At 51.2% G+C, this 23,857-nt stretch overlaps 1 protein-coding gene across 24 annotated transcripts in view; it reads left to right on the forward strand.

Annotated features, from left to right (window-relative positions):
* The window catches only part of MICAL3 (microtubule associated monooxygenase, calponin and LIM domain containing 3), a 195,957-nt gene that overhangs the window by 141,502 nt on the left and 30,598 nt on the right, over positions 1–23,857 (forward strand). For 15 of the 24 annotated variants that reach the window (XR_005379691.1, XM_038576206.1, XM_038576209.1 and 12 more), the window contains 9 exons: positions 2,157–2,352; positions 9,418–9,674; positions 11,521–11,610; positions 13,641–13,778; positions 14,956–15,018; positions 18,588–18,701; positions 19,431–19,577; positions 19,974–20,056; positions 21,614–23,465. Coding sequence is in view for 23 of the 24 variants with exons in the window: in XM_038576206.1 (XP_038432134.1) it covers positions 2,157–2,352; positions 9,418–9,674; positions 11,521–11,610; positions 13,641–13,778; positions 14,956–15,018; positions 18,588–18,701; positions 19,431–19,577; positions 19,974–20,056; positions 21,614–23,465 (2,940 nt within the window). In the remaining variant the exon portion in view is untranslated. Of the gene's footprint in view, positions 1–2,156; positions 2,353–9,417; positions 9,675–11,520; positions 11,611–13,640; positions 13,779–14,955; positions 15,019–18,587; positions 18,702–19,381; positions 19,578–19,973; positions 20,057–21,613; positions 23,466–23,857 lie in introns of those variants that run through there. The other 9 variants (XM_038576224.1, XM_038576225.1, XM_038576208.1 and 6 more) reach the window with 8 other exon arrangements.

Below are 23,857 nucleotides of genomic sequence, written 5' to 3' on the forward strand. Positions count from 1 at the left end.
CAGTGTTGAAGAATGGACCAGGGATGTGTAAAATGTCCCAACTGGGGTTTCAAAAACTAGAACAGGTGGACATTGCACAGGGCCCTTGGGAGCCCAAGGATTCATGCTCTGACCCCATCATTAGACATTTACCTAAATTTATAGATGAACAGGCCCTGGGTCTTGCTTTTCAGTAAAGATTATCTAGTAAATTTGAAAGATGCTATTTGGTAGAAGATCCAGATAATTCCAACAGATGCACTAAGACTATTCTGTGGCTGCCTGAACTCACAAAAAGTTCTTTTAATGACAGTACAGAGAGGTCTAGAACGTTGTACACAACAAAAGTACCAGGATTCCAGAAGATTCTCTGCACAACTGTCATGTCACAAAAATTACTAAATCAGTATTCCCATCCCGTTTCTTTAGTCCTTCATCCCAGAGATTCTGACTTTCCCCTGATAGACCACCTGTCACCCAACACTGGGTTGATATGATACTGCCTACCAAAACCCAGTGTTCTCTCTTAGAGCTTAGAATGGCACCGAAGGCCCCATGGGCTCTGTTCTCATCCCAGTCTCTTTCTCTTCTCTACCACTTTGAGTATACTGCTACTAGAAGATCTAGTAATACCAAGCTGTTGTTACGTATCAGTATACCTTAACCAGTGCTGTTCCCTCTGCCCAGAACTCCTTTGTCGAGTAACTGTTGTTTGCAATCCAAAGCAAATGGTTACAGCATACCTATGCAAAAATACGCACAAACTGGTGCTAAGAATGTTACTGGACATCAGTTGTGTCACTAAATTTGTATTTGCTGAATACTGCCCACATACTGGGTTTACGTAGAAGAGGAAAATGATAGGTTCAGGGCACATACCTCTGTGTGTGTGTGTGTGTGTGTGTGTGTGTGTGTGTGTGTGTGTGTATGGACATAATTTCATCCCATATAAATAATAATCCTAGAGTTGAGGGTTGTCCTCATTTATAGACCAGGAAATGAGCTCTTGGTAGTTATAATTTTCCTTGGAGCCTTCAGCTGGTCACTGGTGGAGTACAGTGTCTCACCTGGATTTGTCTGACTCTAGATCTAAACCTATATCACATGACAGTGAAGATGTTAAAGCATAAATATGATAGGTTAGAAAGATTCTAACCAAATCTGGGATAAAAAGTTACATCAAAAAAAAAATGATGAAGGAGATAATAAGGAGAGAGGAGGGATCCTTATAGATTAAAGGTGATGAAGGAAACATAACAAATATGACACTTAAGTTTTTCAAAATCCATGAGTCATGGTGGTTCTCAGAGAGAGAGAGAGAAATGGAAAGAGTTTTTTATAGAGAGAAGGAATGATACAACTTTTAAAATCCCCATGCGTCACTTGGATACTAAAACCCCTGGATAAAAGGACGGGGGACAGGAGAAGCCCCTGGTTTCTCTGTATCACCCCATGGTATCACAGCAGAAAGACGGCTGGGCACCCCTAACCGAGCAGCCAGGCTGGTGTCACCAAGAGTGAGACAGCCCCACTGTACCCCTCCTGTGTGCCATGGAAGGGGCACAGTGTCGCCCCCATGCTTCTTTTATTAAATAGGATGTGTTGACCATGATCCAGTCCTGAGGAGACACACAAATCCACAATGTAACAGTTCTGCAGCCTGGACACCTCACAGATCAGCCAAAAGCAATGCAAGGGCCTCGATTGGGTCCCGGATCATCGGCGGGGGGGTGGGGGTGGGAGTAGGGGTCAGGGGTTGAGGGGATGGGAGAAGCAGCGAGACTTGGTCGATAGGAGCCCTCCTTAGGGTCTCTCCTGAGTCCCTTTGACCCTCTCCCCCTCCCCACCCATTCTCCCGACTGCACTTGGGTGCAGAGATGACCAAGGAGAGCAAGCTTGTGCTCCCCCAGAGGGGCAGGTGTGCTGTCTTGTTTCTCCTGCTGTACTCAGCCCTCACCTGGCTCCTGTGACCTGACTGACCTGCAGTCTGCCCCTTGTCCAGCTCCCTGGCCTGCACAGAAGGTCTGGCCCCCTTTCACAGAAACAGCAGTGGCTGCCTGAGACACCCAGCTACCCTGCTGTCAGCGCCGCCTCCCTCACCGCACCCTTCCATCCCCAGCGCCTGTAGTCCTGCCCCATCCTTGGTCACAGGTCTTTCTGTTTTGCTTGTCCTGCAGGTTCAAGCGTGAATGGTGTGGAAGAGCCTAGCATTGCCAAGAGGCTCAGGGGCACTCCCGAGCGGATTGAGCTGGAGAACTACCGCCTGTCCGTGAAGCAGGCCGAGGAGCTGGAGGAGGTGCCCGAGGAGACACAGGCCGAGCACAACCTGAGCAGCGTGCTGGACACGGGGGCAGAGGAGGACGTGGCCAGCAGGTCAGCCTGTGCTTTGTCCTCGCGGGTCTTTCCCAGACAAACATCATGCCCTAGTGGGAGTAGGCAGCACTGGACGCCCAGTGAGGGCTCCGAGCCACACTATCGGGTGCCATGTACCAGTGGGGTGACACTAGGCAAGCTGTGTAACCTCTCTGTGCCTCCGTTTCCTCCTCTGTGAAATGTAGGCAGTACTGGGACTTTCCTCACAGAACTGGTATGAGGCTTAAATAGTATGAAGCATTTAAAACAGTGCATGGCACAGGTTGTGTTGATGGTGGTCGCCTTCCTTACAGCTGTGCATGGTGCCTGGCCAGGTACACAGGATTTCTGTCATCCTGGCAGGAATCCTAGGAAGTAGACTGGAGCATATATCTTGTCGCTCTATAATTGAGGAAACTTGCTGGTGATTTGTACTAGGATCAAGGATTGACTAAGACTCGAACTGAGATTTCCTAAATCGAAGTCTAGATTCTTCCTGTTTCCCCACTGCCTACTGGCCTCCCCTTTTGTAGTTCCCTGTCTCTTTGTCTCATTAGCTGGTGAGGATCACGACCCATGGGGCGTAATTCAAAGATTCAGTGAGTATTTCTTGAACACCTACCATGGCCTTAGCACTTTGCCATTTGTCGGAAAGGTAACAGAACAAAGGTAACAGTCCCCGGTCCTGTCCTCAGGTTGCTGCTTATGGGTTTCCTGGAGGGAAAGACAGACACAAAGGGCCAACAGTGCACCTGAGGCAGTACGCTGTGGGGGCAGGCAGTTCAGTGGTAGGAGCCTCAGGGTTGGAATCAGGGGTTCCTGTTGTGGCACCAGTTGGTTCTGCAGTCTTGGGGAAGCCACCTCTCCATCCAGGCTTCTTCCTTCCTCCTCTAGGTAAAAAGAAGAGCAGAAAACTTAGGTACCAGAGGCTACACCCACAGCCAGTGGTTTTGTGCTTGGCCCTCCCAGTGTTTTAATTACATCTGAGTGACGACTGAGGGGGACACATGCCCTTCCGCCCCACAGAACTCCCCGGGTCCAATATCTTTGCCCTATGGCCTGGTTTTCCTTAGTGCCCAGGTTTTCCAGAGTCAGTATAGGACTCAGAGTGCTCCATGGAGCATTTTGGTGATCAGGGACACCAAAGAGAACAAGATAAAGACAGAGTAAAATCACTATTGCTCAGACTGCTGCAGGGCTTCTGGAGTAGGAGCACTTACCGTGTCTCCCAGCCTAGTGGAGGCTTTGCATTAACATGAGGCATACGCTAGGTGCTTTTTTGTCACCACAGTAAGGAAATACGTGGGGGATAAAACAGAACTTTTATTATTACTACTATTTACTGAGTTCTGAGAATGTTCTTCAGAGGGTGTCTGCCGGGCAGAGCTCCTTGCACTTGCATTCTGTCACCTGAGACACACTTTGGATGAGCTGTTCCTTGGGCTGGACGCACAGGCAGCACATCTGGCATTCCCAGGCAGCCTCCCCCTGGGTGCTTGCAGGGCAGAAGCCGTCCCTGCATTCACGTTATCTCAGAACTGCATCTCACCCAGAGCATCCACAGAGCACGCATGCCTGCTCTGTCCTGATGAGGGACAGCCCACTCTCTGCAGGGCTGATGGCTCAGCCTCACGGTAAGCATGCTCAGCTTACTTTCCTGCCTGATGACAAATGCCACTTGATATAAAGATAATTCCTGGACCTGCCCTGGAGTAGCTGGGCTTGGGGTGGAGACCAGGGGTACCTGCTTTTAACAAACAACCTGGGTGAGTCTTATCCATGTCCTAGTTTAGTCTACCCACGCAGAGACTGCTGGCCCAGACCTAATTAGCTCCATGACCCTTCCTTGGGGCATGGAGGGGGAGCATCTTCCAAAGGAGACCCTGGAAATAGTACTTTTATTTTCTCTGGGAGAGAACAGGTACCTGAAGACAAAAGAACACTAACTTTATTTTTTTTTTAAGATTTTATTTATTTATTCATGAGAGACCCACAAAGAGGCAGAGACACAGGCAGAGGGAGAAGCAGGCTTCCTGCAGGGAGCCCGATGTGGGACTCGATCCCGGGTCTCCAGGATCATGCCCTGGGTTGAAGGTAGACGCTCAACCGCTGAGCCACCCAGGTGTCCCAAGAACACTAACTACACTAACTTTATGATTTTAGTTTTGCTTTCTCCTGATCTCCTAGCTGGAAAACTTTGCCCTGGGGACTGAAGATGGCTTGCGCAGCACCCATCTGCTAAGGGCCTCCAGTGTTTGCATATCTCTGACCCTGCAGAAAAGTCAGGGAGGACTAGAGCCGATAGGTGCCCTTTCCAAATGGGGCGGCCTGGCTACAGAGGACTTCCCCAAAAGTCCTTGACAGGCTAGCCTGAAAGGGCTTGGCCCTCCTTCAGTGGTCAAGGCTGACCACAGATAAGTGGAGATTCCTGACTGATCCTCTGTCTTCCTCACCCCTTCTCCAGCAGAGGCTATAACGTGAGCCATCACTGAGCAGGATACTGCTTTTAGCACAGATTAAACATCTATTGTGCAAAGATTGCTGGACAACATACATCTTCTCTTGCATCTGCTGAGCAATAGTGTTTACATCGTTGTCAGAGTGCACTCTCTGATTATGAGTGGATCCATTTAAAAATGAAAGCCATGATTCCCTATTTCCCTTGAACACCACCCGAGAACTTCAAGTGGTGTTTCAAAATTGCTGTCTGCCTCCTTCACAGTAGGGCCCACCCAGATTCCCAGGCTCCACTTTCTGAAGTTGGACCCAGGCAGGCAGGAGACAGCCCTTGTCTTATTTTTGGGTTTGCCACCCTGACAGCTGCTGGTGGCCAAAGAACTCTTGGGTTCTTGGCGAACGTCCAACAAGGCACAGTGTGACGGTGGTGTGAACATTGGTGGAAATCCTGACCTGTCACACCAATGATCCAACCTCTTTAAGCTTCAATGGCCTCATTGGTAAAAATGGGATATTATTGTGTCCTAGAGTCCTATCGTTACCGTGTCCTAGGGTTAATGTGCAATTAAGTGACCTAATTCATGTGAAGAGCCTTGTGCCGCTGGCACTTCATGGAGCTCAGTGAGTGTTTACCATCACTGTTGTTGCTGGCCTCTGCCCTTCCCCCTCCCCGCATGACAGACCTCTGCTTGGCTCATTTAAGTGTGGAACAGATCTGGTTTTTTTTAGAATCCAGCCCATGTACCTGCTGCTCTTGCTTCCTCGTACCAGGCCCTGTCATAGCCTCAATGAGAGGGAACTCGGGGAAAGTGCTTTGAGATCACTGATTGGATATATGTTGTAGCAGGGAGGATTTTTGCAAGAGGCTCTTCTCACTGAAAGGGTCTGCTCCTAGTGATGGACTTCAGAGGCCTCATCTCTAGGACACCTGTGAATTTAGGTAGCAGCTTACCCTGGCTTTCTCTGGTTGTGCTCCCTTGTACATCCTTGTGTGTTTGGGCTATGCTAGGCACTGTGACGAGCACTACAACAAGCCAAGCAGACCTGGTCCCTGCTCTCAGAGAGAGTGCAGTCCAGGGGGCGCCTACCTATATCAGTCGCGGGGTTGGGGGTTGGGGGGCAATAGATTGGTTTGAATGCAAAAGCAGATACCAGTCATGATAGAGTGCTGATCTTGAGGACTGCATTTCCTGGCCTTCATCTCTCCTAGGAGGCTATAAATTGAAAGGTCACCCTCTTCCCAAAAGGGCAGAGCAGTTGGTTGTCTGTGTTGTGTCTTGTCCTGAGTAGGGATTCTCCCCACCTACAAAGTTTCTAGGCTGACATCCAAGTGGCAGAGGGTGGTCTGCCTCACTGTGGATTCCTCCTCTGCACCCTTCCTCCTAGCCTCTTCAGACCCAGAAACTCAGGTACTGGGAACAGCCAGAAAATGTAAAATGAGCCTTGAGGTTCTGAATTTACATTGTGAATCTTTCATGACGTTAGGATCCTGGTGAGACCAGGTCCAAGGTCCCTTGGAAATGGTGGTCCAGAAAAGAACAGTTAGCAACCCCTGTCTGTCTCTCTGTCCTTCACAAAGGGAGGGAGGCTGGTTTGCCTGTCGCAGATTTCCAGAAGCAACGTATCCAGGCTTCTCAGAAATGGACTGAAAGCTGGTAGCTTATGAAGAAGCAATGGTTTACCTTTCCACCCTATTTTTTTATGCTCCTGTGCTTCACTTACTGTTTTCCCGTGGTCCTTGGGCTGTCATGAAACTAGGCAGTGTGGCACTCATAGCAGCTATAAGTGAGGCCCCATTGCCCTTATCATAGAGTGGTCATTGCTTACATTACGTACAGTGCTGCCGCCCTCTTGACGTGGCACAGTCCAAGGAATCTGCTGTATGGAAGCCCCCTCCCAGGAAGCCACAGTGAGAGCCCGTTGAGCCTGCTGACCACTGGGGTAGCCTTTGTGGACCTGGCTAGGAGGGGAGGACAAGCAGGCCTGCCTTCTGCCCAAATTTACATTAAGATTTAAGATGGTGTAGAAAGTGTTCTTATCCTTATTTCATGTCTGAAATATATTAAGTGGTATACATTAGGTTACACATTATTATTAGTAAGAAAGTAAACAAATGACAACACAAAAGTAAGGTAAAAATAATACCTAACTAAATACTGAAAAATAGTCAAAATCCAGATGCCAAGCTTTCCATGGTCCAGATTCTTAGCTTTACTTGCCTTAAACTGCCTCCCCTCAACCCTCCATCCCACTACAGCTCTGCTCTACCTTACTTTATCATGCTGTGTTTGCTTCTTCTCTCCCCCTGAGAATAAGGATCTTTTGTGCCACCGTTGTATCCCCTGCAATGTCTAGGAAGTGCATTATAAGGAGAAGATGCTCAGTAAGTTTTAGTGGCTGAGTGAATGAAGTAATATTCACCAAAGTGAGCTCCTCACAGGAAGAAGCTGTCTCTCTTTATTTTTGTACCTAACTGGGTAAACTTTAATAGGTACTCAAAAATGTCCACTGAATGAAGGAAGAAATATGTAAATGAGTAAACAAATAGGTAAACAGCCGGTGTCTCAGAGTGTAACACAAACATGAAAAGCAAGCAGATCCCTAACCTTCACAACACTTCTACAAGGCAGGTGTTAGCTTTGCCTCCTGACTGCTGCGGATGCTGACGCTCAGGATGAGTAGTCAGCTCAGGGTCATACAGCTGGTAAGGAGCAGAGCCAGTGTGGCTCTGTGAGAACCAGTCACCTGGGAAGTCACGGGCATGCAGCCTTCCAGGCTGCCCTCACTCCTGACCTAGCTGAAGTGTGGGGATTCCCAAAACCACCCTCAAGTTCCTTGGTTCCTGAGAAGGATGCACAGGCTGATTAAAAGGTTTATACTGGTGGTTATGGTTTAATTACAGGGAAGGATACTGATTGAAATCAGCAGGTAAGGAAGCACACAGGGCAGAGTCCAAGAAAGTACAGATGCCGAGCCTCCAAGGTCCTCTCCCTGTAGGGGCAGGGAAGGGTTACTTTCCTTGTGTTAATGTGTGGCGAAGTCCCTATACTATTACTCATCCAAGCCTGGGTGTTCAGAGATTTATTGGGGCTCCATTACCTAGACATTGAATGACTCAATGTCTACATGGTGTGATTGAACTCAGTCTCCAGGCCAAGTAATCCTGCATGACTCAAACCTCCACCCCCAAATTGTTGGTCTTTCTGATGTGGTCAGCCCTCACCCCAATCACATTATTAGACTACCCACCATAACCCAAGGATCCCAGAGAAATAAAGCCATTCCCATCGGGCAGGACCTTCCAGGGACTTAGAGTTTATCTCCCAGGTGCTGAGACAAAGGCCAGACCTGTCTTTGAACAAGGTTAAATTCTCTACCGCACAGGTACCAGTAGCACTAGTAGTGGAATGTCCTTGACCTTATCACACTGTGTTCACTGATTCCCTCTCCACAGGCCCATTCTGAGTGGGGAGGGAGCACCCTGCCATCACAGGAAGGCAGGACTGGACATCCAGCCCATGCATGATGCTTCTGGGGTTAGAGGCTCTTCATGCCAGAGGTTGGACCATGCTTGACTGTAAAAGCCAAATTTCCTCCATCCCAGCCAACGACACGTTTCTCCCTGAGGGCAAAGCCCTCTCCTGGAAAAGGCTTTTGGGAAATTATCAGGCCATGAACCAGGCCTGGGAAACTTCCATTTATTCAGTGGTGTATGGGGATTTTCTCCTGAACTACAGCTCCATCGTACTCTGCCAGCAAGGGAGGAGGGTAAAAATGCTCTGGGGTGGTAGCCCTAAGGGTGGAGATCCAGGATTTTGGCTTGCAGGAGTCATGGCCAGCATCTTCTGACATCAAGTGCTGCTTCTCTGCCAAGCTGAGCTCTGGGCTCTGTGTAAGGAGAGAATGCTGGTGGGAAACGTGGCTGGTCGTCAAGGGTGGGAACCCCAGGGATGGGACATGTGTTTCCACCCTCTTCCCGTAGTCCCTGTACTATAACTTCAGTGAACAGTGCCTTTGCTGCATGTTAACTGTGTGTGCTCGTAGGACGCTGCTCCAGGCATGGCACACAGGGGGGCTTCAGGGAGACACTGTGGAATTGAACGTGCTGCCTTCCCTCCATCACACACGCCTTGATGGCCAGCCCATCTGTGGCTAAGACTTCATTTCAAGCCTCTTGGAGGCAGCTCTTCTTTCTTACCATGGTTCCCACGAGAGCCTTCCAACCCACCTGAGTCAAGTAGAATTGAGTTCCTCAAACCCAACAGTAGATCATGATGAAGGGAGACATTCTCTCCATGCTCCCTACTGTCTCTGAGGGCCTTTGACACTGGACTCAGTGTGGTTGCCACTCACTGAATAGAGACAACCCCAGACTGGGCTGTTGGCCTGTGTGGCTTTGTGTAGGGGTCACTCATATGTGTGTATTTCCTCTGGCCCTCTACTCACTCTCCTTCCCCTTTTTTGTCTTACCTGGGCAGCAAAGCACGCCGCACCCCTCCATGTGTGTCCTCTCTCCCTTCCCGCCCAACAGTTGCTTTGCTGGGACATTTTGCCTCTGGCTGTGATTTTCAACTGTCTCCTCAGTTTTTATCATTCCCTCACTCTGGTTGTGTGGTTGTTTCCCCACAGCAGTTCTGAGTCAGAGATGGAGGAAGAGGAGGAAGAAGAGCCTCCTCTGCCCACTTCGGACCTGGGCGGTGTTCCTTGGAAGGAGGCCGTGAGGATCCATGCTCTTCTGAAAGGAAAGAGTGAAGAGGAGCTAGAGGCCTCAAAGAGCTTTGGGCCTGGGCATGAAGAAGACGAGGAGGAGGAGGAGTATGAAGAGGAGGAGGAGGAGGAGGAGGAAGAATATGAAGAGGAAGAGGAAGAGGAAGAGTCTAGTGAAGGTCAGAAAAAAATCTCTTCTCCTAACTCAGACCCTATCCCATCCCTGAGGCAGTCTGGTTCTGTGCCTCAGTAAAGTTTCTGTGGCTGGAGTCACAGGGATATGCCTCCCACCGCCCAGAGACGATCCCTCCTGCCTCTCCCTCTGACCTGAATTTTGGGGGTAGAGGAGGCCATTGACAGTGGAAGGACTGTCCCTTGTGCACATTCTGAGTAGAAACTGGAAGGAGAAGACAGAGGGTCAGCAAATTAGGTTATACCTTTTCTCCTCATTGTCTCTCTTTTTTTCCTTTACTTTCCATTAAAATTATTTTGATGAAGAAAGGGAATTTAGCTTTCTAGAGAGTTCCCTGACTCCAAGTCCAGGATATTGGAGGCTGCAGAATACCGAATCTCACTCTGCTCAGAGCTGTTGTCTCTGAGGAGGGGCTAGGTGCTCACTAAACAGGGTTAAGTTGATGACAGGTAGTAACATGTTTGGAGCATCAGCCCAGTGTTCAGTCCATCTGGCTGGCTCTGAAATGCTCTCTTGCCTTGGACTTGAAACATTGCAATTCTGCGCCTACCTCTGGCTGTGTGTGTCATGGAGTGATGAGGAACTCGGTGGGCCTCCTTTCTTGCCTCTGTATGGCAGAGGGTCATTCTTGCCCTGCCCTGGCTGCACAAAGTCTGGTGAGTGGTGGGAAAGAAACCCGGACAGGTAGAGACCCGAGTGCCCCTGACAGCAGTGCCACATCCTTCACGCTGTGCTCTGTCTCCAAGGCACAGGGCGTGGAAGAGGGGCGATCCCTCCCAGCCATTATCAGAGAGGCACCTTAAATTCTTACAGCCCTGGGCCCTGTAGAGTTGGTGCTAGCTTTCTCTGCTGCTGCTGCTGGAATTCGATGTGCTTGGCAGCCCAGTCCTACCCGCATTTGGGCATGAGAAGGACCGAGGGCTGAGCAGATACGGAGCCCTCCCCAGACGGGGTGTGCAGTACTGGGCTGTCCCGGGAGCTATGACCTTCGAGACCCTGGTGAGCAGGGCAGACAAGAAGGAAGGAGCCTCCCCTGCCCTCAGGGTGCCTGGCACCAGGGTGAGTGGTCAGAGGCACAGCACTTCCTCAGGCCCCTGAGGACCTCTCTAGACCTAGTTCTCCTGTGCTCTTCCCTCCAAAGACAGAGGCAGGGGTGAGGCCCACAGAGGCCACACTTTGTTGGGTTGTCCCTCCCTCCCCATTCTGATGAGCAATGAATGCAGTCCGTGCAAAAAGGAGGCAGGCGCTGGTCCAGGAAGCTGGTGTCTTGGGTTCTTTCTCTGTAGCACTGTGTCTGCAGAGCTGTGCTGGCTCAGGCTCCGGGCTGCCCCTGCCTCCCTGTCAGTCAGAGGGGGCGATGGTGCTCACAGCACATCTGCATCCGCATCTGGGGGAAGGTTATTTTGTTTGTATCATTTCATACATCATCATCTCGAGCTGCTGATTCATATGTTCTATGGCTTGTAGCCCCAGACATGGCTTAGGGTCAAAGTCTGTGCCCTTTGTGGGAGAGCTTAGCCCTGCTTTCCCCCACACAGAGTTAATGTCCTGGATCTGGAGCTAGCGTCAAGACGCAACCTGCAGGGAATGGGATTTCACCGGAGAAACACATACTGGCAGATGCAGCCACACCTCAGGACTGTTCCGAGCCCACGGTGTGTGTGTGTCTCCTGGGCAGTGGGCTTCGTTGGCTGCGTAGACAGTGACAGGATGTTCTCACCTTGCACCTGCAGATAACTCTTCTCTGTTCTCTTTCCTCCCTTCCCTTTACCACCCCCACCCGTGCGGGATTCTTGATGCTGTTTGTGGGTGTCTGACCCCCCCTGCTGTAGAAGGGGAGTATTGCCCCTGGGACAGAGAACTCCTACAAGGCCAGTGGCTCCGGCAGCTGTCACAGGAAGAAACTACGGGTACACGTAAAGGTACCCGCTTTGCCCTCACCCACCTTATGCCCTGGCACCCTAGCAGCCATCCAGAATTTGCCATCAAGAGCAGGTCCCACATGAAAAGATCGGCGTTTTATAAAACAATGCTGACGGGCTTTGGCACGTGCCTAGCTCGGCACCTGTCCCTGGGCCCAGCCTTCATGAATAGGCATGTAGACAATGGCATGTAAGAAGAGGGGAGTCAGGGAGAAGGCAGAGAAGACTCCGGAAGCAGCCTTATTGAGCGTTGGCCCCCATCTGGGCCCCTGGTAGGCTTTGCTGAAAGTCCCCTGCTCTAGTAAAGACTCAACCTCTTCTAATATAGAAAACCTCATGTTGCAGTCACACTCTCGTAAGTGGCGGAACCAGCATAGGTGTCATCACAAGCATAGGTGCCCAGAACCTCCCTCCACTGTGCCCTGTAACATTTCTCTGAGAAAGGAGGACAGTCCTCTGAGGCTGAGGACTCCCCAAGGCCACATTTATGAACAGGAAGCAGAACGTTATCCAGGGAGAAGGCTCACTGTCTTTTCTTTGTTGCTTAGAAGATGAAGAAAGACTTCACATTTTTCTCTTTAACTTACCTTCCTTAGTCCTAGGATGTTCAAGCTGTTGGGAGGTTTTGCCGTATTTAGCCCCACCCAACACCATGAAAGCCAATTGACCTTAGAGACATCAATCTGTGGAGACCAGCAACTCTAACGAGAGAGTGCATGCAGGGCTCCCAGCTCACATTTAACACCACGTGGTGCCCACATCCACACCTGGTGGCCCTACTGGTACTTTCTGTCCATATCACATTCTCCATTGCTTAAAAATTAAGAGGTGCCATGGTGGTGATAAAGCCAAAGCCAAATTGTCCCCTTAGATTGTGAAGAGTGGGCTCCCATCAGGATTCCCAGAGTCCTTCAGATCAGGTGGCACCTGCTCTTCCTGCCTGGAAAGCCATCCCCCCTCCCAAAGCGTCCCCTCTCTAAGCTGCTGGCTGTTCTTTATTTTAACCCAACTGTGTGGCATGGTCCAAGCACCAGTGACAGGGAGCTTACGGGGTGGGGGCTGTATGCATATTCCTTGGGCTCTGACAGCAGGAATCATCTGAAGGATCCGCTGGCGAGTTCTCATATAGCTGCAGGGTGCCAAATGGAGTTTTCAGGAAAAGGGCTTTGACCTCAGGAAAAGCAGAGAGGTGTTGCTTTATTCCTGCCCACAAACCCCCACAGCTTTGGGATTTACAGGGTAGATCTGTGCTTCCTCTCCCAGCCATTGCCTCCCCAAACTCCTTTGTCCCTATAGCTGTGTCCCTGCCACAGACCAGCATGCAGCATGAGACCTTTTATGGAAGGGGGATTTTTTTTTTCTTTCTCTCTCTAGCTGCAAAAGATAAACACTAAAGTACCAGCAAAGTAAGTTTCCGCCCTGCATGAGTTAGCTGGCTCATGACAGAATGGTACTGTCCCATCCTACCTTTCTCTTGTCACTTGGCTTAAAGGCGAAGCTGTCAGCATGGTGGCAATAAGCACACTCTGTGTGACCACAGAAGGAACAGAACACACAGTGCATCCTCCAGGATCTCACACTGTGCTGGGTAACAGAGCCGAGTGCTCCTGACCCACGGAGATAGCCCTTCAGAGGCCACTTGTAACCTGCCCCTTTTTCTGACTTGGCATTTGGGTCCTTCAAATGCAGATGACATGAAAAGAGCATCAGAAAGGAGAGTTCTTTCTGTTTGAAGTGGAATGTATGGTTCTATTCATTGAAGTTAAGAGTATAAGAGAAGCTTGGAACAACTAAGTCACATGGAACAAGTAGAAATTGTGTGTGTGCACATGTGTGCGCATGTATGTGGGTGTTCTCAACTTTTGTCTCCTTCTGATTCAAACTGACCCTGGCAAACACAGTAACTTTTTTTCTGTTTCCTTTCCTGTGGTGTTCTATCCCCTCCCTCTCTTGACCGTTTATTTTCTGCTTCCTTCCTCTCTGTCATCTCTCTCTTCCTCATCCCTCTACCTCTGACCTTGGCAAACTAGTTGGGAGCCAGAGGCTACAGCAGATCGTAAATCCGGCCGACCCCTTGGAGATCCAGGCTGATGTGCACTGGACACATATCCGAGAGAGAGAGGAGGAGGAGCGAATGGTCCCAACCTCTGAGTCCTCCACTTCTAGAGGTAACTGTTTCAAGATTGGTGCCCTTCAGAGCACCTTCTGTCCCTGCCTCCCCTCTCACTGGTGCAGAGGACTCTTCCATTATGGCCAAAGCCATCAGTTTGATCAAAATGTGAGCCCACGAACGATTTTATTTTCCCGATGTTAATTGTGACCTGTTGTTGGAGGATATGTAAAGTTCTCTATGGGTTCAGAAATTATGAGCTCTTTCTCCGTGCATGCAAAATAGTAAAATGAACTTGACCTTGGGACAACCAAGAACTTGTTTTCTTTCCCCGTATGACTAGACAAGGTGACTCTGTCCACTCAGTAAAATGTTCTGGTGCTTTCCCTGTATGGTGTGTCTGAGTGTGAATGTACATTGGCAGGACGGGGTGGGGGGGTGAGGGGGTGGAGCAAATTTTGAACTGAAATGAAGTGTGAAGAAGAGATTTAGATCCGGGAGGCCTTTTAGCTAGCATAACGTCCAGTGCTGGGTTCTAGGTGAGATGGTCTGTGTTCCACAGTAGCATGAAGACAAACTTTAGTCTGACTTCTTCCAGAAATAGCAAGCAAAACGAGGGAAGGATGGTGGCTGCTGAGGGATATGGCAGCTGCCACGCCATCCTCCCTGCCTTCTGACCACAGCATATGCACTGTCTAAATATGGATCCTTGGTGTCACCAACCTCTGACTCTCACTCACTCATCCTTGTGAGTCCATCCAACGCCTACTGGGGCCACACACCCTGGGAGGCTCTGAGTCTACAAAGGAGGTGCTTCCTGCCTTCGTGAAATTTAGCCCTGGATAGGGCCATCGGATCCTCCCCTGCCCCAAGTCCTCACCTGTTGGCAGGACCAGCCTCTGTTAACTATTTTGCAGCAGCATAAACACTCAGCAGGAGTGAGTGTTTAAAGAAGAAAGACCCTGCTGAGCAGGGATGTGGGACTGGCCTGGGCTAGCTCTGCAGCCTTGAGCCACCAATGACCCTCCCTGTGTTTTCTCCCCTTTTCTCATCCTGGATGCCCATTGTGTAGGCTAACAGCCGGATGATGATCCCTCCTTGGTGCCAGAGCAGCCTCTGGCTTGTAACCTCTCTCAGTTTCTCTCCTGTTTGGGGCTTTAAAATGAGCTCAGCTCTCCTCCCTGGGAGTCTGCAACCCTGTGTAACTTTGTATCTATCGTCTGTTTTAAATTCAGTGCCTGACCTTCCCTCCATACGCCGCGCAGCAGTGCAGGCCTGGCTGGAGACGGTCTCTGGAGGTAGTCTGGTGATGTTTGTTCCCTCCCCACTCACCATAACCATTCTCTCTCGGCAGCTCCGCTGGTACCTTAACACTAGAATTCTGGTCCTGCTGCTAGTGCATGCCGAGGTCGCGGGTCGGCGGGCGGGGGGGGCACGTGCATGCCTCACTCAGGCAGCCCATCCTTGCATGGACCAGACACGCACCCCACGCCCTTCAGGGAAGGTCTGGAGGAGAGCCTAGAGCATAGACAGAACTGATGTGAACCTGTTGTTATTATTATTAATAAAGGTTGGGGAAAGGCCAAAGCTAAAGGAACTTTTTCAGCGTGATTTTTAAAGTCTGTAGTAGTTCAGTTATGTAGCAGTTGGGTGTGAAGATAGAGGAATCAGTTAATATTCCACCAAATCACCCAACTACAGAGGACAAGACATTGAGGACTCAAGGACCTATGGAAGACTCCTCAGTGAAGAGGGGGGCACAGGCAACCTCTGTACTGAGGTGCAAGGTCTGTTTAAATACTTGGGCCAGGAGATAGCTGAGAAACCTTCGTTGTCTCTCCTGACCTTTTCTGGAGAGATGTCTCTCAATGTGGGCAACAGCCGTGCTCGGTGGGGGCAGGACAGTTCTGTGCATTATGGGACAATTAACTTCCCTGGCCTCTGCCCTCAAAACGTCAGCCACGCAGCCTCAACCTCCTGCCCCAACCAAAAGTGCCCCACACAGTATCAAATAGCACTTGAAGGAGGGCAGTGTTGTCCCCTGGTTGAGAACTGTAGTCCTGGTGGTTGCTTCTAGGCTGAGTAGGATGGGAGCCCCCAGATCTTCACCACCTGTCTCTGAGCAGCCCCGCTCATTGTCCTCACTCGTGGGCACCAGGCACACAAGTCACAGAGCTGCAGGGAGAGCTGGACCTGTGGTCACACCCAAGCCCTGGGAGCAGAAGCTGCTGGCCATCTCTCCTAACCAGTCAGTCTCCCAGGATGGTGGAGAAGGCTGGGGTGTCAGGACTTCCCAGCTGGCAGCTGAAACAAAGCAGAAGCTCAGTATGTCTGTGATTCCCAGCTTCCATAGTGTGTGGCAGCTTCTAGCACTCTGCACTCCATCCTAACACGGGTGAACCTCCCAGTTCCATCCCTCGAGCTGCGTTTCTCCAGCACCTGCTGCTGCTGCATTGATGTCCCTCACTTGTTTGTTTTTTGATATATGTGACAATTGTTCCTTTCAAGGTACTCACAAGGACTGTAGACTTAGTACCTATCTGACTCTACAACAGGCATTCCCTAGTAGCTGCTCTGAGTTGGAGAACCACGTGGGGGCCGAGGGACAGGGCCGGGGATCGGGCTATCCTGACTGGAGCTGTGCCAAGCCGAGGAGTCTTGTCATGGTCTCCTTGGTGCTCCCATCCAGGACACTTGCCGACAGAGTATAAATTATCATCTTGATGTCCAGGGACTCAGAGTCATTTAAGCATACATGTTGGGCATGATGGGCTTTAATGGAATGAGCCCTGCTTCCACTTCCACTGGGTTGGAGTGACTGCCAAAGTAGAAAAATTCAAGGGGGAAAGAGAGGCCTCTCTGTGCCTTACCACTTCACAAATGGTGTCATGACGCCATGAGCTCGTTATCCAGATGATAGCTCAGGTTTGAGGAGGTACAGAGACTTCTGTTTGTTCCTCAGAAATCCTACTCCTGGAGTTTGACAAACTGAAACAGCAATGTGATCATATAAATGCTTTAAACCTATGGAAATAATTGAGTAGTGTTACCCCCGGTACTTTTCCCAACAAATGCCACCATCACAGGAAAGCGTCTTGGCATTACCAGCTCCATGGGCTACTCTGGTATCTCAAAAGGAGGGGTGTGATATCCACTATGTGCCAGCCTAGAACTTATTCTGGAACTCTCCCATCTTTCCACAGAGTCCATCCCAAACCTATTTTGTATGCTTCCCCAGAATCAGATGCAAGTCATCACCTTATTTTTAATAAGCTTGAGTATTCAAAAGGGGTGGTAAGATAGTTATACAGCTTAAGGAATTATTACTATTGTTATTTATTTTCTGAGAGAATACAACTGTGCGTGCGAGGAGGGGCGGGGTGGGGGAATGTGCAGAGGGAGAGAGGATCTTAAGCAGACTCCCCATCCGAGTGGGGAGTCCAGTGCGGGGCTGGATCTCACGACTCTGAGATCATGACCTGAGCCGAAAGCAAGAGTCAGATGCTTAACCGACTGAGCCACCCAAGTGCCCCAAGGAATTTTTTTTTTTAACAAAAACACCTGTGACTAGGTCAAGAAAGGACACAACCCCAGCATCTTCAAAGTGCCCCTTGACTTTCCTTGACTTCCTTCATACTCAGACCTTAGTGTCCACTCTCAGTGTTTGTGCCACACTCACTGTGCACGTGCTTCCAGAAGCAGGGATACAGATTCACAAGGCTGGATGATAAGGAGACCAGTGACCTGAGAGAGCCTCTCCTTGAGAGGCTTTGAAGAAATCTACCCAGCTGTGCCACAGCCCATACTTCTGCTGCCCACTGCCCCCCTGGGCTTTGAGCCTCCAGCTCTAGGATGTATACATCTAAGCATGACCCCTTTTCCTGAAGTGAGAACCTCTAGAGGTGTTTGGAGAGTGGCTGTGTTTAGAACCCTGGAAGATGCCCTTAGAGCCCCTGGACAGACGGATCTGTGAGTCCCAGGTAATGCTGGGATCTCACAGCATCCTTTAAAGCAGCCCGTGTTGCTTTCTTAATTACTTTCTCTTAGTCCAAGCTGTTAGTGCGAGTTTCAGGTATGCTTGGGAACAGGTCTGAGAGAGAGAGTATGTGTGTGTGTGTGTGTGTGTGTTTAGGGGCTGGTTCCTCCTGAGGAATATGAAGTCGACGCAAGCTTTGCCTTGTTCAGCAGCACCGAAGGGCTATTCTTGAGTCTAGAATATGAACTTTACATACCCTCCCACACACTTTAAAAAAAAATTTCTCTGAGTTACCACAAGCAAAGCTGCAACCCCTGCGGGTTGAAAGGGGAGGTCGTTGCCTTCAGGTGTCCCGTCGGTCACTCATCCAGCAGGGGTCTCCCCTGCACACAGCACCGCACCTGCTAGATGAGCAGCATGGCCATGAGCACATCACCTAAAGTGTCTGGCCCCGGATTCCCCTCCAACCCTCTAGCATATATGGTAAGGATTAAGACTTGTGGCATGTGACAAGGTCCAGAGAATGCTGGCATGAGAGTCATTGTTGCTGCTGGATCGGCAGCTGGTGTCTGTCTGCTGGGCCTGGGGAAGCAGCGCATCCCCTCTGTCCTTACAGGGAGGAGCTTACAGCAGCCTCGGGGACAGGGGGGTGGCCAGAGCCAAAGCTGCTCTCTTGCACTGGGCCCGCTGGAGCAGAGCCGAGCTAGCACCATGTACTCGGTCCCAGGCCCTCACCAGCACCCCAAATCCAGACCCCTCAGTCCCTCTGCCCCCTTCTTAAGGTGTTCACCTGGAAGCCCTGGGAAGACCACCATCTGTGTACACCTGCACAGGCAGGCTCTCCATCTATCTGTCCTTTTCTTCCTTCCTTTGAATGTTTCTGCTTTACAGTCCCATTTGATGAGAATGACCTGGAGGAAGACGTGGACTCGGAGCCAGCAAAGATAGAAGGGGAGGCCACAGAGAATGGGGACACAGGGGACACTGGTGCTGAGCTGGACGATGGTACGGGGAACCCCAGAGCCTCCTCTCTGCACTGCGCTAACCACCCTCTTCCTCCCAGTGTGTGACTGAAACTCCGGAAAGATAATAGATGTTAAAGCAAAAAGCAAGGCACTCAGACGAGACAGCTGTTAGTTAGGTCTGCTGGTCACGCCCCTTGTTCTGGCACTAACCTGAACACATGTGGCTCCGCCCCTTGGCCACTGTCCAGCATGGCCTGCGTTCAGTAAGCTGTGCTTGGGAAACCAAGCAGCTTGGGTACCCTGTGGAAGGTCTGTGAATGCGCTCAGAGGGGACCTACAAGGAGATGGCATAAGAATGACAGTCTGGGTGGCTGGGGAAAGGGGGCAGAGAGCAGCCTGAGAAATGAGCAGAGTCCAGGCAGGACTGGGGAGTGCAGGCTGTGGGATTGAAGAAGCACAGACCTCAGGTGAGGCAGACCCTTCCCAGGCGCCGGTGCTGTGTTTCACTCTGTTGTGGCCCGTCAGGTGCTGTCGGGTGCATTTAGAAAAAGAATGAATGGAGCTCCGTAGGCTTCGGTGAGAGCACAGCGTTGCAGAGAATAAGGCACTTTGGGCTGGGGCTCAGGAGCTTGGTGGGCCCAGTGGGCAGAGCTTAGCAAGGGCGCAGGGCCAGGTCCTGACCTCAAGCAGTGACACTGGTTTGGCTGCTCTCGGGTACAGGGATGCCAGGGCCTCACTCGGGTGCTGTGCTCTCCCTTCGGCCCGCCAGATCAGCGCTGGTCTGACGGGATCCCATCGGATGCCGAGACGGATCTCCGCGTGCAGCACCAGGAGGCGGTAGAGGCAGACCTGGAGCTGAGGGTCTCAGAGAATGAGGAGGAGCCACCTGAGGTCACACCAGGGCATCCGGAGAGAAGTAAGTCTGTTGTCTCAGGAGAAACTGCTTCCAGAATTCCCGCTGAGAGCCCACCATGGTGAGAGCAGCCCCGAGGACACAGGTCACGGGAGCAGAGCTGCAGCAGAGTCGGCATGATGCATGCCAGCCCCCAGGTGTCTTCCTGCCCCTGCCCCATGCAGGGACCCTGCACATGACTTCTCCGACAGCCCTTTTGTGTGGGCTCTGGAGCTGTGAAAGGGTGGGAGGTCCGTCTCCTAGCTGCACACAGATCACACACTAATGACACTAGCAGAAGTGGCATCCGGGGACACTCTGGAAAGCATTTTCCTTCAGAGCCGGCTGGGAGAGGAGCCCTCCGAGAGAAGGGAAGGTGGTAGAGCTTCCACTTACATACCCTGTTTCTGTTCTGTTCAGGTCTCACCCGGGTCCCCAGCCCTGCCCTGTCCCCTGAGGAGCAAGCTGGTCTGCGGTCCCCAGGCCACAGCCCTAAGGCAGAGGTAAGGGCTCGCAGCTCACTGTGGGGGACAGGACCAATGGGACCCTGAGTGCACATAGTAATTCCTTTGTCTTAGAGCCTGGATGTGAACCCACTTTTTGATTCTTGTGCTCAGTGGGGCTGCTGGAAACAGGAGTGGCAGAGGGGATGCAGCTCAGTCCTCACCCTGGGCAGTGTCCCTAATCCTGCATGGCCCCAATCCAAAACCTGGGTCATCCCACCACTGTGTCACTCTGCTATCATACCACACCATTTTATTTTTTTTTTATACCACACCATTTTAAAAGTAAATGTATTTTTAAGTTAAAGCAATAATTTTTATGGAATCGTTGGTTTGATATGATGATGCATTTGTTTCTTAGTGTTAGGTTAAAATGAATGTTTGAGTTTTAAAATAAAAATATGCATCTGAATTACCAGTGGTTTGTGAGCCACACATTGGAGAATGCTCCGTAAACAGATCACAACAGTATGTCCTAGGGAACATGTTTCACAAGATGTGATCTGAAGGACAGATCGGGGAGGGAGGCCAAACTCAAGACCTACACTGGCTTGATTTGGTCTTTGGGATTCTAAGAAGTAAGATGAATTTGGTGATTTCATCCATGAAATTGGGGAAGCCTCACTGAGACTCATGGGTGGGGTGATATAAGGTTCTTACAGGAATATCTGGGTCTTTGAGCTTCCTGGGATGGGCAATTCGTAGTCTAGACTGTAAAAAAATAGCTGTTTTAAATCTTAGAGTGTTGGTCCCTATGTTCATACATCAGAGACGTAGAGCTCATGGGGTCTGGAGTCGGAAGAGCAGAATCTATCAGTGTGCCGTGGCCAGAGTCCATCTCAGCGCACAGAGAATTTAAGATGTGGTTTTTTGTTTTTGTTTTTGTTTTTATGATAGGCACACAGTGAGAGAGAGAGAGGCAGAGACATAGGCAGAGGGAGAACCAGGCTCCATGCACCGGGAGCCCGACGTGGGATTCGATCCCGGGTCTCCAGGATCGCGCCCTGGGCCAAAGGCAGGCGCTAAACCGCTGTACCACTCAGGGATCCCCTAAGATGTGTTTAGATGAATCAAACCCTGAAAGCTGAGTCTGTTCAACAAAGTGGAGTGGCTTTAAAAATGGAACAAGTAGGGCAGCCCCGGTGGCACAGCGGTTTAGCGCCGCCTGCGCCTAGGGTGTGATCCTGGAGACCCTGGATCGAGTCCCACGTCAGGCTCTCTGCATGGTGCCTGCTTCTCCCTCTGCCTGTGTCTCTGCCTCTCTCTCTCTGTGTCTCTATGAATAAATAAATAAATAATCTTAAAAAAAAAAATCTTAAAAAAAAATCTTAAAAAAATCTTAAAAAAAAAAATAAATAAAAAATAATCTTAAAAAAAATGGAACAAGTAGAGCAGAAAGTGAGAACCACTCTCCTGGAGCCATTTAAATGACAGCCTAAAGGACAAAGAGAAGAATTAGTTTCATAAACACAGGTTGTTTGTGAGAGAGCTCCCAGTGGGTTTCTACTGACCACTGAACCCTGCCTTCTTAGCAGCTTCTATCTTCCTTTTCTGCAGGGGGCCCAAATCCCACTTGTCTCTGTTGTCACCAAGGCAAAATTGCCTGAAGAGAACCTTTTCCCCAAGCCTTTGCTCCCCAAAGTGAAGCCCAAGGTGGAAGTGCCCTGCAGTCAGAGAGCTGCATGCTCCCCCATCCGTTCTCAGCCAGTGGCTCTGCCAGAAGCCAGGACACCTACCTCCCCAGTGAGCTCGCAGTGCCTGTCGCCTTTGGCCACCTCCACCCCCACCAGCACCCAGCTCCCCATTTGCTCCCAGCCTCAGCCTTCCTCTGAGACCACGGCCCCATCCCCCACCAAGTCCCCCATACGGCTCCAGCCTGTTTCAGCCAAAACATCTATCCCAGTGGTTCCCCTCCCCTTGAAGAACCAAGGGGACACCAAGGACAGGCTGGGCAGCCCTCTCGCTGTGGATGAGGCCCTGAAGCGGAATGACCTGGTGGCAGAGTTCTGGATGAAGAGCGCCGAGATCCGCCGCAGCCTCGGGCTCACACCAGTGGATCGGAGCAAGGTGTATGAGCCCAGCTTCCCTTCGCCTGCCTTTAAACCAGTGTCCCTAAAATCCTATGCAGTGGAGAAGTCTCCCGAGGGGGAGGGACTCCAGCTTCTGAAGCCTCCACCTGTTCCTAAGAGACTAGGCCTGCCGAAGTCAGACGGTGACCAGCCCTTCCTGCCAACCCCCAAGTCCCCGTCGGACAGAGAGCTGAAAAGCTCCCAGGAGGAGAGGAGAGATCTGTCGAGCAGCTCCGGGCTGGGCCTTCACGGGAGCTCCTCCAACATGAAGACTTTGGGCAGCCAGAGCTTCAACACATCAGACTCCACCATGCTCACTCCCCCTTCAAGCCCACCGCCACCACCACCCCAAGACGAGGAACCCGCAACTCTTCGGAGGAAGCCATATCAGACTCATGAGCATAAGGACGCTGAGCCCAAGGCCTCGGTGATTCCACCACCACCACCTGCGACGTTCATGCGGGCCCCCCGGGAGCCCACCCAGCCCCTCCAAGAGGAGATGCGGAAGTCGTTTGTGGAGAGCGTGGATGAGATCCCATTTGCCGATGATGTGGAGGACACCTATGATGACAAGACCGAGGACTCGAGTCTCCAGGAGAAGTTCTTCACACCCCCCTCCTACTGGCCCCGCACGGAGAGGCCCCTCCACCCACCCCTAGCCAAGGAGAATGGTAGGTTGCCTACTCTGGAGAGTGGGGTCCAGCCACAGAAGAGGGGCCTGCCCTTAGTCTCTCCAGAAGCCAAGGAGCTGGCTGAGGAGCGCATGCGAGCCAGGGAGAAGTCTGTGAAGAGCCAGGCGTTGAGAGACGCTATGGCCAAGCAGCTGAGTAAGATGAAGGAAATGGAGATGGCGGCTGGGACCTCCAGTCCCCCAGGAGGCACCTCCCACAAAGCCTCCTCTGTTCCCTCCAAGGGCAAAGACCTCAGCCCCGAGTCCCCTAGACGCCCAGTTCTCAAAGGCCCCAGGGAGCCTGCCCTGAAGCACGAAGCCACTAGTGAGGAGGTCCTCTCCCCACCATCGGACTCAGGGGGCCCAGATGGTTCGGTCACCTCATCCGAGGGCTCCAGTGGGAAGAGCAAGAAGAGATCGTCACTCTTCTCCCCCCGCAGAAACAAGAAAGAGAAGAAGTCCAAAGGTGAGGGCCGGCCCCCGGAGAAGCCCAGCCCAAGCCTTCTGGAGGAAGCTGCTGCCAAGCCCAAGTCCCTGTGGAAGTCGGTCTTTTCCGGGTACAAGAAGGACAAAAAGAAGAAGGGTGATGACAAGTCCTGTTCCAGCACCCCTTCCAGCGGTGCCACTGTGGACTCTGGCAAGCACAAGATGTCCCCTGTTGTGAGAGCAGGTAGGTCGACACCAAGAGACCCGTCCTAGGGCAGGGCATGAGGGGGCTGTCCTCCAGCCATTGGTTTTTCTCAGAAAATCCATTGCTTGTGCTGCATCCCCGAGGGTTCCTAGGAGCTATGCTAACAGGGTGAGGAAGAAGGAAACGGAACCGTGGGCTTGCAGGGCATATTCTGCAGGATAGAATAATTCTAAAACTCAGCTTGGAACTGAGTAAGGGAGACTTGGGAGGCCTGTGCCCTTTCTCAAGCCACATGACGCCAGAGGAGGGCCTGATTCTGAGCAAGGTGGAGCGGTGGCCCCTTGGGGAGGAGCAAGGCTGGCTGTCTTTGCAGCACCGTCTACGTGGTGTTGGCCCTGGGTTAAGAGTCACTCGAACTGGAAAGAAATCCA

This window comes from Canis lupus, chromosome 27 (assembly GCF_011100685.1).
Source record: "Canis lupus familiaris isolate Mischka breed German Shepherd chromosome 27, alternate assembly UU_Cfam_GSD_1.0, whole genome shotgun sequence".
Lineage (NCBI taxonomy): Eukaryota > Metazoa > Chordata > Mammalia > Carnivora > Canidae > Canis > Canis lupus.